General features: G+C 34.7%; 1 protein-coding gene across 33 annotated transcripts in view; it reads left to right on the top strand.

Moving 5' to 3' along the window:
* The window catches only part of NRCAM (neuronal cell adhesion molecule), a 142,232-nt gene that overhangs the window by 111,799 nt on the left and 14,781 nt on the right, over positions 1 to 15,652 (top strand). For 14 of the 33 annotated variants that reach the window (XM_041711441.2, XM_012568945.5, XM_072922009.1 and 11 more), the window contains 6 exons: positions 136 to 312; positions 1,368 to 1,403; positions 8,770 to 8,835; positions 9,358 to 9,483; positions 10,524 to 10,676; positions 14,140 to 14,271. In XM_041711441.2, coding sequence (XP_041567375.2) covers positions 136 to 312; positions 1,368 to 1,403; positions 8,770 to 8,835; positions 9,358 to 9,483; positions 10,524 to 10,676; positions 14,140 to 14,271 — 690 coding nt within the window. The remainder of the gene's footprint in view (positions 1 to 135; positions 313 to 1,367; positions 1,404 to 8,769; positions 8,836 to 9,357; positions 9,484 to 10,523; positions 10,677 to 14,139; positions 14,272 to 15,652) is intronic. The other 19 variants (XM_012568958.5, XM_072922113.1, XM_041711460.2 and 16 more) reach the window with 5 other exon arrangements.

A 15,652-nucleotide genomic window follows, 5' to 3' on the forward strand; every position in this document is an offset into this window, starting at 1 on the left:
ATGACTTTCTTTTGAAAGTGTATATGTAGCAGACAAGCAAAAAAAATACATACAAACCAAAAGCCTTTTTAAACACAATGATAGTGTATGCAAGTTTCCTAATTTTTTTTGTTTTTCTTTTTTTTTTTTTAACAGTCAACAATACACATGAACTGGGTCCCTTGGTAGAGATAAAAATTCCTGCCAACGAGAGCAGCTTGATATTAAAAAATTTAAATTACAGCACCCGGTACAAGTTTTACTTTAACGCACAAACTTCAGTTGGATCAGGAAGTCAGATAACTGAGGAAGCAGTAACAATTATGGATGAAGGTAAGATATGTATATATAAGGAAAGTCCTTTGAGTTTAGAAACCACTACAGGTTGTATTAAACATCTGTATCTAAATATTGCTATTGCTTCCTTCCACTAAGAAAATTGGCCGACTGATTTTTTTTCAAGAGCTTTCTTAACTGTGTTATCTACTAATAAAATATTTTAAATATTTTTTAAGAAAATACATGTAAAGGCTTTCTGGTGTATTGGGAATCCCCAAAGTGGTATAAAGCCTATTCTTTTAATATCAACTCACAAGCTCTAAGACAGACATTGGCCTTTCTGGGCTTCATGTTTTTACATAACTTTACACTTTTAGTGGTCTTTGTATATTCACCAGTTCTCTATTAACCAGCTTTGGAATGATGCAGGTTTGTGATTAGAGGAAGTTATTTATTTTTTGTGGTATGCAACAGCTTCTGTGAAATCTAAATTGCTTTCACAGAACTGACAAAAAACTGTGAAACTCTTGAAATAAATTTGTCATCTATGGCCCCAGGTAGCCGTATAGTATTTAAAAACCACCAAGTAGATTGTTAAATCCTGTCACCATTGATTTTTATATTTGTAGCCATTCTAGAGCTTTGTTAAAGTTGTTTTTTAATTAAATATGGATGCCTAACAAAATAAGAATAATTTAAAGCCAACAGGAAATGTAAAACTTTTTTCTATCATTTTCATCATCTTTATATTATTAAGTTTATTTTGGCACCATGTTTTCACATATTTTTATGCTCAGTAAAATGATAGTTTATTGGAATTGCCAGATCAGTTGCTATTCAATGCAATTTCTCTTTGCATATGATCTGCATTTATTTTAAATCTTGCACCCTTACAAGCATGACCAATAAAATTTTGTAAATGCATGTACAATCATTTTGTCTTGTCGTAGTCTGTTGGGGTTCAGCATAAATGGATTGTTTCTAATTTATTTCAATTAATACATTTTATCTAGTCTGCATGCCTTTTATAGTGAAATTATATATGTATGTTTCCTTTCGTGTTGTATCTAATTATGTAGTGTTCCTATTCTTGTTTTCCTCCATTAAAGCTGGTATTCTCCGTCCTGCTGTAGGTGCAGGCAAAGGTAAAATGAAACTGCATGATTTATTAATGTGTGGATTTAGCACTGTTGCAAATGGGGAAATTGCAGTGGTAAGGACAGAAAATCTCGGACTACACATTTTTGTACAAAGTATAATCAGTACTGGAAGAAAACAGTTGTAGGGATTTTTTGTTTGGGTTTGTTGGGGTTTTTTTTAAGGAATCCAGAGTGCTTATTAATACCTTTCATCTGTTTATTTTGCCACAGAGTTCCAGGGGAATTCATTAGCTTTGCTTCAGCAAAGTCTGAACATTTAACAGATGTATGCCACTGTCATAAATATTCAGGATCCAGGTGCACTAGCACTGATTAGCTGGAGTAGAAAAAACTGCACTTTAGCAAAGATATTAATTTACTGCTTGTGCCATGTGCATTTTTTTGTTTTAAAAAACTATCTGCAATATTGTTCTCGCTGTGGATTACTGCTACCCACTTGGACACATTTACTTCATTTGCAAGCCAACTGTGCATAGGAGACAGATGACTGACAATACCCTCTGTCTACTTCTCAGTTTGAGTATCAGATTGAATGTACAGGCAAATGTCTTCCCACTGTTTTAGGTTCACAGATATTGTGAGCGAGATCTTGAGGATATTTCAGTGAATACAAGCTAGTATCATTCTTTTTAATGAATTTTGGTAATATTTAGTTCTTTATTATGCAGTTTTGCACACAGTTTTAATGAATTTTGATATCTTCATTGTCAGTAGTTGCTGAGATAGTTGCTGAGGTAGTTTGAACTGAGATAGTTCAAACTCAGGAACACTTTCTATACAGAGGTGCTATTGAATGACAGGTTTCATTAACCTGTGAACACCTGTGCTTCAGATTCTCAGACCATAAGCATCACAAGTCAAAATCTGTATATGAAGTACCTGACATTTTTAATAAACCTGGAAGAGACAGCATGAATTATTTTACATATAGTTTCTTTCCACTTGATTATCAGATGTTGTGAATGATAGCCATAAGAAAGAAATTCATTCACTTAGTCTGGTATAAATCAGACAATGTATAAATATATGTATGCCTGCATTTGGGCATATAAAGGATATATTTTTATATGTATATATGTGTGTATTCTGATATCAGGTGTGTTTCTGCTAAGTGTGTGAAGTTGTGGAATTATTTTAATGATAAGTCTTTTTTACCATTTTAGTCTAGTTGTAGCTGAGATTGGAACAAACTGGCTTTAGTCCTGGACATGCACAGTAGAAATGTAAATTAAGGTGTCATTATTTATAGCTGACTCTAAAAATTCATTCAGGAAAAATGGATTCTCTGTGTGAAACTGAGATCTAATTATAGCTGTATGTGGCTATCAGAAAGCATCTTATTTGTAAGATTAGCTGGAGCAGCTCACATTTCAGAGCTGTCATCTCAGATTCTCTGAAAACTAAGCAGATGTCTGTGGTTCCATATTGTTTATAGTTTCAATGTTTTCACATGTATTAGCATGTAGCTCTTGCAATTGCAAAGAAGACTTTGGACCTGCAAACAGCACAGAACTAAAGCCATGACATCTGTTAGGACATTTGAGTTGCTGCAGGTCTGAGATGAATGTTCTCAGTGGTTACTACATTACCATGTAAACTGCTTTGCCACTGATCAGGGACCAGGAGTAAGGAAAAGGAGGATCATATTATCCAGATCAAGCACCAAATTAGTTAGTCTCATGAGTGGTGGATTTGGAAGATAGAAATGCTCAGCCCACTCAAAAAGTAGCTGTACCCAGCAGTGAACTTTCCTTTCTCTATTAAGTGCAGGAGGGCCTATATGTCAATACAGTTATTTTAATTTGTACCCAAAGCCAGAAAAAATTTAGATATTCCCAGCCTTTTTTGTAGCCTATCAAAAAAATATCAGGTTTTTAATTTTGAAGGGCAGAACTTACCAGGAAAAATGTAATTATCCTTTTGCTTTTGATTTGAACACACTGATCCTGGAATCTAAGTAGACAGTAGGTTCCAGATTCAGCCAGCCTAAACTGCTGAACTGAAATTTCTGCATTTGGTGTTTTCTGCTGGATAGCTGCCTGTGAAGACCTGCAGCTTGGCCAGTCATAGACATTAGACACATGGTCCTGGAGGAATTAAAATAATTTAAACCTTAGTGAGCTGAGCTGCTTGGGACATATTTCACTTCTCACAGTAAAACTGTAAATTAAAGTGCAGAGAGATATATTGCTGTGGTAAATCTAAGGATCTTAACAGATCCAATATTTTTAGTGTCACAAGCGTACACAAGTAAATCATTAGATGTTATTTACTAGGTGGAAAAGCTATTCTATTATAGTTGATATTCCTATTTGACTTGCACTTGTTATTTTTCCTTTCTAATACTGTGATGTTATGAATTACTTAAAACTGATCAAATTAATGGTACTACAAAGAAAAAGAGAAATAGTTTTTCTTAGCAACCTATATTCTAAATGTGCCTGAAAATTTCATATGTAAAAAAGAATTTATTAAACCTAATGTTAGATACTAAGCATGCCCTGGTATTGCCATTGATATATTGGCATCTAACCACAGGCATGAGGTAACAGAAATGTGAGAAAAGTGGGGGAATAACCCAATTACATATAAAATAATTGTAGTAGCAGCTGCAACGTGACTCAGGTGATCACAGGAGTCAAGTCTTTTCTGTCCTTTTCCATTAGGAGTTTTAAATAACTGCCCTGTAGAGGAAGGAAGAAAATTCCAATTTGACCAGGGGTAGAAATGAAAGTTGCTGGTTAAAATAAAGAATCATAGAGGTGCATGTTTTTGTAAGCTGAAGTATAGGGAGTAATGGCATGGCATGTCAGCCTCATCCCACAAGCCTCCTCATTTCACTTTGTAGGTTTTTTTTTTTTTATTATTTAGTCAGCATTTATATCTTAAAGCAAGGGCTTCTAGTCTGGATGCATGCTGACACTGGTAACTGGTAGTCTTGAAATGGAATTAAAATAAGTTTGTAACCTTTAATTGTAGCTAGTGTCTCCTGTCACTGGTACTTAATCTGGTCTGTTTTCTTCTAGTGAACTTCATATCTTAAGTACTAGTGACAAATAGTACTTCCTTTTGTCACAAGGGGGATAAATAAGTAGTCTGTCCTCTGGGTTTGAAGCTATTCTTTTGGGGTTTTCAGCTGAATCACCAGTATGTACATCCTCACTGTAGGCTAGAAATCAGTCTCAACTGAGTTTGTATCTCTGATCTCTTTATAGAAGATTATCTCAGTTTTCTTTGTTCTGTACAAAATGCAGTTCTTTAAATAATTTTCTCTGCCCACCATCTGGTTTTCCTCCCTTTTGAATCACTTCACATAAGGTCTCCATGTCTTTTGCTAACAATTTCAAGCTGCTTTTACAGTCAAGTTAAGTGTAGTATTTTTGTATTGCCACTTCAGCCAATGTCCCCCTGTGGACTTCTTCATTATGTATTTGTGTGATTCTTTCAATACAGTCTGCTATGCAGAACCACTCTTTTGTCCTCTTTTAAGTTCACTGGGAACAATGCTGATGCTTTGCATGCTGGACTAGAGAAAATTTTAATATCACTGTGCAAAAACTCCTGAAAATGCTTTTTGCTTTATAGATGTCATGCCACATGCTCATCAGTGACATAATCTTTTGCATTTCTTCTTTGGCTTCTGTATTTCTTACACTACAGAAATGCTCTTTCAATTGGCCTCAATAATCCCAGAAGTGACTGATGCCCATTTCTCACTGCCAGAAATTGAATTCACTACTACTGTTATACTAAAGCTTGAATTTCATACTGCAAATGTTAAAAAGGCAAAGGAAAATCCTCTGGCAGAATCTATTACCTTTGTCCTTAATTTTGTTCTTGTGTGGGTATGGATTTTTTCCTTAAAGTTAACTTTTCTCTTTATATATGCATTTTAACTTAATTGCCTATGATATATTGTTTTTCGAGGTTTTTTCCCCCATTTGACACTAGTCTTCAAATTTGTGCATAGCACTCACGCAACATTTTTTTCCTGAATATCAGGTGAATTCCATGACAATTCCTAAAGTATAGTCACTTTGGGGATTACTTGATTTATTGTTCTTCTGGACTAAATCTTGAGAAAGAGTACCTATTTCATTGTTAAAATAGCTTCCAATCTCATGTCCTGTCTTATTAAATTATATTGATTCTGCAGCCTGACTATAACTGTTATTTGTAGGAACTGTTTTCCTGAACGGCTGAAAAATTATGTAAAACTCTACCATAAAACTCCAGTAAAAAAGCACTGGAATTAATTTGAAAATAGAAGAAAATTTTACTTCCAGCCTAGGCCTCTTTCTCAACAATTGTCAAATGCTTTGATATGATACTACAGGAATGAAACCATACTTGGAAATGCCAGCTAAATTTTGCATTGAGCCAGGAATGAAAAAGCTTTATTTTCCAGAGGTAGACAAATAAGAGTGGGTCTGTATAAAACCTGTAGCCTACTAACAGTCCATTCCCATGTTTTTTAGAGTGATGCTTTTGCCAGCACTGCTACACAGTGTGGGGCATGGTTACAGATGAGAGAACAGTTCTCTGCTCACCAGGACAACGCCCCTCTCCCCCACCTTTTCCCAGCTGGCACTTGCACATGCTGGGAGCTTCTGCCAGCTGACAATTACGCATTTGCCATTTGTGAACAGTGCTGGGAAACATATTGAAGAACTGAGAGGTTAATTATAATTAGAGGTGTGATGATTGAGAGGACAAAGAGTCTGGGTGGATTGACTAGAAGCTTTAAATATCGTAACCAATTCACCTCCAGGCTTTAACCACATCAGGATCCATCAGCCTTCTTTTATGTTCTTCTGTGTGTAGTCATGTTGCAAATATGGCACATTTAACAGACTTAAGTAAAACTTGGCAGGCCTTTTGGCAGGTGAGATCAAGCAAGAATACGAAAGAGGAGAATTGCAAAAATAATAATTTTGCAAAGAGATATGCTACTGAACAAATTTCCCGGTGCACTGTATTCAATAGTTAAAAACCATAGAATTCAAATCTGACCAAATACTACATGTGGGTAAATCTGTACATACAGCTATTGGTAAGAATCAGATACGAGTACATTTGATGGATATAAGTATAAATCAGCCACTTGAGAGAATTTAGAAGTAAGATAGCAGGGAATTTTGGTAACTTTCAGAGCAAACTTGATTATTTGATCATATGAACACATGATCAATCATGTGAACAAAAAGACTTTTACCAGATACTTTAATCTAGCAGGTAATTCTTCAATGACAGCAGAAACTGGAAATTGGAGATGGAAAAATACCCCACAAGATAAGATCGAGCAATTGTTGAATTTGCTTAGTGATTCAGAAACTCTCCATCATCTGGAGTCTTTCACAGAAGATGTGACAGTTTCCTTCATCCCCAAGTGCTCAGGCATGAGAAGCGAGAAGTTAGAGATAATGCAATGGCATTAGATGCTGTGGCGTCTATTTGCAGGAGTATGAAACAGATTATTGCTAACAGTTTTTTTCTGTCTTTGCTATTGTGAAAAATATCAGTCATATGGTTGGGCTGCTAATTAGACATCTTCCATGGAAGACCAAAATCCAGGACAATATAGCTTTGAGAAAATACAATTTAATGAAACAAAACAAAGTCTTATTTGAAATAAAAACCTCTTGTTTTCTTGGCACAGCACAAATGCTGAGATTGTTATTGAAATAAACACCTGTTCCTATGTCTAAATCAGGAAGGAAGTTTATACATCCTGTCTGCAATCTCAGACTCTGCACCCTCCTAAATTTAGAGACTGCTTTTCTTTCCTCTTGCTACCTCCACAAGTGGCACAGAGAAACAGAATCTAATCCCCTTGTATTACCATAGTGTATATCATTACATGCTAGATTTCCAAATCAGAGGCAGCTCTGGCTTTGGTATTTCTTGGGGTAGTTGTTGTGCCTTAGAGACCTAGATGGCTTGCTTTTTTTTTTTTCCCTTGCTTTTTTTTTTTTTTTTTTTTAATCTAGTGCTTTCTCAATTATTTTGTTCAGGTGGTTGTAACAAGAAATTAATCTATTCTTTAATATTTAAACAATATATTCCTTATTATTTTAGTTGGTGAAAGAAATTATATATAAGCACAACTTAGCTACAAAAACATCAGATGGAGCAGTACAGATTGAATTGCTGAATGAGTACTACTGAAACAGAATTAAGAGGAAATATCTAATGCAAATGTGGGGATAAAAAAATTCATTCTGTAAAGCACTGTAAGAATCAGAATACATTAGCAGAAGAACTGATGGAATTTGATTAATTTAGGTATTTTAAAAAATACTCAGAAACTATAGTTTTCTACACATCTGTTCTAGGGGCCCAAGTAAGCAATTTTCTGTGTGCATATAACTTTGAACTTTTTCCAGCTGGCCATATGGACAAAGCCAGCCTCTTAGAAGAAGAAAGTAATTTAAGTGGATAGATAAATTCTGTGCAGCCTTTTTTGCCTTGCTAACAGGCTTTTGCTTGTTTTATTTTCTTGTGTAGATGAAGCCATTGGAATTCTGTAATTTGTCTTTACTGAGACTAGATTTTTACCTCTGATGTTTCATGATCCTTTGGGAAGCATTTTATATATTCCTAACATAAAATATATTTTTAGCAGGATAGAAAATTCAGTGGCAAAGTGAGGCATTTTTAGTTAAAACTAATTTCATACCTTTGAGGAGCATCCTCTCTGTATCTGCCCTATATTACAGCATTAGAACTCTTAAAATCTATTTTTTTATTAGTCTTAGGCAGGCAGAGATGCTGAGCTATATGTCCATTTGTAACAAGCCTTGCTGGAGCTAAGGTATGAGCAAAGAACGAAGGTGTGAGCACAAAAGTGGCTAATTTCAGAATGCTGAAGAGAGAAGCTCATCTTTTCACAGATGTGGGCATTCTGCATGTCTGTGAGAAGTGCTGTTGTCTGACCAGAATGGCAGCAGTGAGACACAGTGCCTGACAGTGGGCAGCTCCTTGCAGTCTGCTCCTTCATGTCCTTCACTCCAGCATACTTTGATCTTGGCTTTCCCATATCTGATGTCTAGTTTTCCAGTGTCTAACGGGGTCATCAATGCATAATATTAACAAAAGCTGATTTTGGGAATGTCCTGTGAAAGCAAAGCTGCCAGTACATACATACCTCAGTTTGTCTTCAAATACATGTGTATCACTTAGCTGTTTCATATTTTAACAAGTAAAACTGTTTGAAACCTGCATGATCTTAGAATGTGCATGTGTTATTTATTTAACAGGTAAGGTTTTACTGTATTAGTTAACTGCTACTTTTTGATGCAAAGTGTTTTTACTCTTTATTTTTTCTTTCCTACTATCTCTGATGGTGAAGGATATTCAGAAATCCTTTTTGCAACTTCCCCAGTCATGCATACTGTCCGTCCAACATTCTATAAGGGTATTGTCTTCCTTTTTTATCACTATCAATGCAGTAGAGCCAAAATCCTGTAAGAGCTTCCACTTGGGGCATTTGCAGTCCATTCAGTGCCACATGTCATAAAGGGAGGAGTGTACCACCTTCATGCCTCCCTTCTGTCCTACCATTTCCCATTACCCTGACAATGTTCTCATCTCTTTCCAGCTGTCTACATTTTACTTCCAGACGAATAGAAATAATGTTTTTCAGAATTTTGGCAGCTAGTTACTTTTTTTAAGTATTTGGCAGGTTTTGTTGTACAAAGCATTCTGAGTAAAGTATATAGATTTTACTTTATAATTTCTTAGTGTAGTAACTGCCTGGGATTAAATTTTAAAATGCAGTACTTTAGTAACTAATTTCCAGTAATGGAACCAATGAAAAATGTACTATACCTTCCCTCTATATGGTCTAAATTAACTTAGTAACTTCTTTAAATACTTTTTTTTAAATGTATGAAGTCACAACTGCATATTCTGCTTTGTTTTTCTATTGTGCATTTAGTTCAACCACTTTATCCAAGGATCAGAAATGTTACAACAGCTGCTGCTGAGACCTATGCCAATATCAGTTGGGAGTATGAGGGACCAGATCATGCGAACTTTTATGTTGAATATGGTGTAGCAGGCAGTAAGAAGTCATTTCATTAAATTCTGCTAAAGTTTGAGATGTATTTTGGAAGACTTTTATAGTAAATGGGATCTTAAATTGACCTAGCATTAATGATAGCTCATAAATGTCTTAAATTATTTTATAATTTGATCAGGAAGATGAAATAATTTTCATTTTAATAAACATCAATGCTTAGCAGGTTTTTTGATTAATAGACAGAATATGAACCTTTGTTCCTTTGTATTATTTTATAAATTCTTTTGAATGTGAACTTCTAAAAATGTAGTTTTCATGAAGTGGTTACATGTGTAAAATATGATTACTTGCATTAAAACAGGATACAAGGATTTTCCTAAATTATGCCCAATTCAGGCAAGGAAAAAGATTAAATAAGATATAATTTGTTAAATAAACCTTTAAATAAGATATAAATCAATTTATGTGCTCTTATTCCTAACACCAGGTTTAAAACTTTGATAATACTGGTAATAATTAAAACAAAGTTAGATAATAAAAACAAGATGCTTCTTTTCAAATACCCCATCCTTCTAAAGTCATGACTAAAGGTGACTAATCTGAAAATTGGAATAGAAATGCATTTTTCTGGATATTAGCCAAAGAAATAGCTGAGACTGTCCTAGAAAAAATTCGAGAGAGATTCAGATTTTGAAGTAGAATTTCTTGAAATAAATATTGACTGAAACTGCAAAAGTGCTATTTAATAAAATGACTATAATCTATTTTAATGTATCTCATAATTACAAGTTCAATAAGCATTTAAAAAATAACTTAAATTTGAATTTCTTTAGTACAATGGAACAAATGTTTAAAATACTTTGATAATTATTGTACAACGTATTCTTCAATATGTTGCATGCAATTTATTAAATTTATTACTCGTAATTTTATATAATTTTATTATTTTTGAGAGAACAGCTATTTTTCTCAGATGATACATAGTTTAGTCAAATAACTGTCAGTAGTATTTTGTCTAGAAACTTTCAGTAATACAGAGAAAATTAAAATTCCCATTTGTTGTCTTCCTAAAATTTTTATAGGCAAAGAAGATTGGAAAAAAGAAATTGTAAATGGTTCTCGAAGCTTCTTTGTCTTAAAGGGTTTAACACCAGGAACAGCATATAAAGTCCGGGTTGGTGCTGAGGGCCTGTCTGGTTTTAGGAGTTCAGAGGATGTGTTTGAGACAGGTCCAGGTGAGGCACACTATACCATAGTACATTTCTGTATCCTAGTCAGAACTGTGTTACACCAACTGCTGAAATGCTGAACTGCTTCTAGCCAAGAGATGTTGCAGCTAGAATCTTGCATGTTTCTTTCATAGTGCAATGTTAAATTATTTTATAAACTCCTAAATAATTCCAGTATATTTATGTTTGAATTATGAATGTTTCCATCCTTTCAAATCACTCTACTTGACTGATGTTTGTACTAGGGGCAAGATATGCCCTGCCCACACTCCGTCTGTGTGCTGTGCACTGAAGATGACCTATTTCTAATATTTACAATTAGTATAATTACAGGACTGTATTTAAATAATGTTGCTTTTTATAGAGCTAAAATATTTGCATAATCAGAAAGTGCAGATTCAATCTATTTATACCAGTGTTAAGACATCCCTACTTGTAAATCTCTCTTTTCCTGCCATATACTAGTTTTATATGGATTTTGATGTCACACATATATCCTGGCAATCAGTAAGGCTGTTTGAATTCCTTATGTTCATACTGCAGTCCTATTTCTTTGCAAGCAAATCAGCTATGCCTGCTGATTATATTCAGGAAAAAGGTTCTATTGGAAGGTTCTTTGATGTTATGCTGAATATTGTGTTGCCATCACATGCCATGCCATCATCGTGTTCTTGATGAGCTGTTATTGTTTTTGTTTCTGCTAGCCACTTCTGCTCATTCCAAGCATTTTAGTCAGTGCATAATTATATATCAGTAGCCCCACCAACTCCAGAATGTTATAAGAAAGTAATTTAAATATGAAAATAGGCTTGAACATTATGTTATAATTATCAGACATCAATATAGATAATTGATATGCCAGTTTGAAAGTGAGCACTTTCTAAAATCATTGGTTTTTTGCCTAGTTTTGTTCAATTTCTGTTCACAGTTTATCATGTTGCAGGAAGGTTTGAAAATGTGGTGCTGAATAACAGTGCCAGGCAAATATGTACAGGCTGAACACAGAGCCAGGAACAGCTAGTGGTACAAAAGCCTACCTGTGAAATGTTATGCAAATACACATCTGAAGCCTAAAGGAGCAGTAAACATGGATCAAGACTGTAATATAATTCAAAACAAGCTGCATGGAAACCTTCCCAAAAGCATCTTCCTGTATAAAAAGTCCTGAGCCAGTAGATAAGGATTCCTGTACTTAGTTGTGTTGACTCATGCCCTTGTGTAGTTAAGGAAGAAGGGACTTCAGACACTCCTTTCTGCTTCTTTATAATGGAAAGTTTCAATGTTCAGCATGGAATTATAAACATAGCCTATTTCTTACAGAAAAATCTTGTGTCATGCTGTCTTCGGCCTACGTCAAAGCTTTTAAACACTGCAAAAAGAGTGGACAAAGAGGCAAACACTGGAATATGTCCTTATTAGGCATGAAACTTTGATATTTCAAATATGAGGCTTTTCCACACATTTTTTTCTTTCACAAGAGTTCATATAGAGCATATTCACAGTGTGTGGGTTTTTCTTTTTGGGCATTTCTGGTACAGTGTTCTGCATTGACTCTTCCATGAATGGTTCACCAAGATGCAAGGTTTTTCTGCATGAAGCAAATAATTTGCTTAGTGTAGACAGGAAATATGCCATTTTTAAAGATGTACAGAGATCTAGAACCCCGTTCCTACTGTAAATGCAGTAAGTTAATACAGGAAGCTGCATAAGTAAGTTTTCATCTTCCCATCTATCTTGCATATCTTTATGCATGATTTGTTTGGCTTGATGGCATTTCTTCCTACATTTGAATGTGAATTTTGCTTTTGCATTTTGTTACAGTATGTATTCTACAACTTCTAATGCCTTATTATGAATGGAGATGTGCAAAACTCAAAATAATTTTAACCTTGATATGAAAACAAAGTTTTATTTTCATTTGTAGTTCAGAGGAAGATTCCTTTTGTGATTTTTTTTAATTGCCTCTTTTTAATATTTATATATATATGTATTTATGTCTATTTATATATGACATAAAGAGTAAAAATAGCTATATAAGCCATATATGATATGTAGAGACTTTGATGCAAAAATAGTTTAAATTCTTGTGCATGTAAGAGTCAGTTTCTAAAATATCAGAAAACATAAACAAGGACTGAGAAATCTTCTGATTGTATCTCCACAATAACTGGGCACATTAACTCATTGAATTATTTAAATGAAAATCAAGTCATAGCTTTACCCAGTAAGAACAAAAATAAGCATTTAAAGAAAGAGTTAATTTTAGCACAGTACTTCTAAAGTGGAATACACACTGGTCTTCTCTATGGAGTGGACTGGAGATACTGTACATCGGAAGTACTTTGTGTTTCCATAGAATCCCTCAGGAATGGGGGACCATTGACAACTGCTTTTCCAAGATACCTGTCTCACACCCCTTAACTAGAAAATAACACTCAGACATTGGCTTGAATTCTGTCAACTGAACAGCTCTTTGTAGAGTTTCATACTCTTGGGTTTTGGGTCTGGAGAAGAAGCTGAAGAATGAATAAGATAGGTTTGGATGGATGTTCATCTTCCTCCGCTTCATTTTTTTTTCCTCTTTGGAGCACATATACATAATTCCTCTCACTTTCCCACTTTCTCCCAGCAGCAAATCCTAAATCAAGTTACCGGTAGTATGTTTCCTGCAGTGGAGCAGAAAATAAGCTTCACCAGAATAATCCTCCTACTGTGTTGCAGACCAGTAGATACAGACCCTAGACCACATAGATAATTCTTGTTCTTATTAGTGCCTGTAGTGTTTTCTTTGTAGTTTGCTTATTATTTACATTATCTTCCAGCTAGAGTCAGTATTTGGAGAGGAATAGTGCCAAGGAAAGGCTTCCCACCTCACTAATGCTAAATCATGGCAACCATGATAAATGAATTGTAGGATGAGGTATGGGTTTGAGGAAAGAAAGAAAACCTGATGCCTAGTAAGGTTTTAAAGGCTGTTTCATTGTTGATTTTTAGTTGAAATTGAATGTTAGGCCCTCGAATTATCCATCTGATTCCCCATTTCAGAATGATGGGAATGCATTATCTTACCAGAATTGGCTTTTTAGTCATTTTGAGAATGCAATTGACATGTTTGTGTGAATTATAATTTGCAACTTCATTTCAGTAGTTCAATTAATTCAAAATGGTTAAGAATAGTTTTGAGGTTTATGGAAAGCAATTTAGTATGTATGTAGATTTTGTGAAGTAGTTGCTAAGCTTAAATGTTAGCAGACTTTATATACTGAAAAGTAACTTCTGTGCATAGGTACTTGGAAATATTGTGAATAATGAAAATGCTCACAAAATACAGAAACACTGTTTTTCTTAATGCTATCTATTTTTCACAGTGAATGATATTCGTTGATGAACATTATATTGTCTATTATTTATCTGAATTACCATAGCATTTAAATGCACCGAAACATAATTTTTCTTCTTTTATCTCTAGCAATGGCAAGCCGGCAGGTAGACATCGCTACTCAAGGATGGTTCATTGGTCTTATGTGTGCTGTTGCTCTTCTGATCTTGATTTTACTGATTGTTTGCTTCATAAGGAGGAATAAGGGTGGAAAGTATCCAGGTATGCTATTTAACCAGGATAGTAAACTTCATCTGTTGGTAACCCATTAAGACAGATCTTAATGGAAAATTACATTTGCTGCTGGTTTACATTTACCCTGTGTGTATGGCAAATCAGTCAAATCATTTGGAAGGCTTGACAGGAGCCATCTGCCTGCATCTATTTCAGCATAGGTGAAGGATCTTCTTCATTCCCAGAAGGTCCTATCAGTGCATGACCTCTCTTGAGAGGTTTGAGCTTTGTTTGGAACATCACCCACCACTACTGCAAATTCCACTTTCTGAAGTCCAGTGCAGATGGGTTTAATCCACTAACATGAGTTGAGTTAGAATTTATTTGGTTAAAAAGTCCAAATCATAGCTACTTGTAACTTTAAAGTATGGGGAATACATGTCAGAAGACAAATCTCTTCATATGTTTCCAATTGTTCATATTGTTTCCAATACCTTGAATTCCTTCCCAGAATCTGTGTCATCTTCAGCCTCTGCAGTTTTGCAGCTAAGTTTAAAGTTACCATCCTTCAGTTAGGCTGGGATTTCTTTTTTTTCTAAGAGGAGGTGTAAAATTAATGTTTTTTTATAGCATGTCTAGGAATGGCCAGGTATGTTTTATAATTTTTCATTAAAAATTGGAGCTACACAAGTATGTTCTCTATCAAAGCATGCATCCCTCCTGGTGTACCTTACAAAAGGCATGTATGTGTATGTATGTATGTGGACATATAGGTATCATATATATATATTTCCCGAGTGTTATATTTCTTTCTATGGAGTAGGTCCATAGAGCAAAGCTCTCTTGCAAAGGATAGTGAGAACCAGTTTGCACAGTAATGCCAGACAGGATCTCAGGGCAGCTGTTGAGGTATGAGTGACTATGAGTAAACTTCAAGTGAGCATCCAAGGATAATTTGATTTTTCATTCTCCTATTCTAGCTGCAATAGAAAGTACAGTTGCTAAGTTTCATGTAAAATCTTGATTCAATGAAAAAAAGATTTGCTTCTAAGGTTTGGAAATAAATATCTAGACTCTAGAATGCTTATTTAAAATCAACTCAAACTTCCTGAAGTTCATACTGTTAATTTGGGCATGAAAAAGATGGAAGCATTTTGAAAACCATAAAAGAAAGATCTACACTTTGTTTTACTTTCTTCTGCTTGTTTTGATCAGTGCACTTCTAAAATCTTAGTGTCAGGGAACACTAAGAGCTTTAGCTCTTCATAGGGAAATCTGCTGGAATAGACTGGCAGATTATTTTTATGAGAAAATCACTTTATTAAGTACAAGAATTCTATTCTGCCCAATCTGTTAGATTGTTTTACAGAGATAGCAAAGATTTGTTGTGACAACAAAAATTAGGTAAGAGAAGTTTGTCTTCCAGCTG

This window comes from Taeniopygia guttata, chromosome 1A, assembly GCF_048771995.1.
Source record: "Taeniopygia guttata chromosome 1A, bTaeGut7.mat, whole genome shotgun sequence".
Classification (NCBI taxonomy): Eukaryota; Metazoa; Chordata; class Aves; order Passeriformes; family Estrildidae; genus Taeniopygia; species Taeniopygia guttata.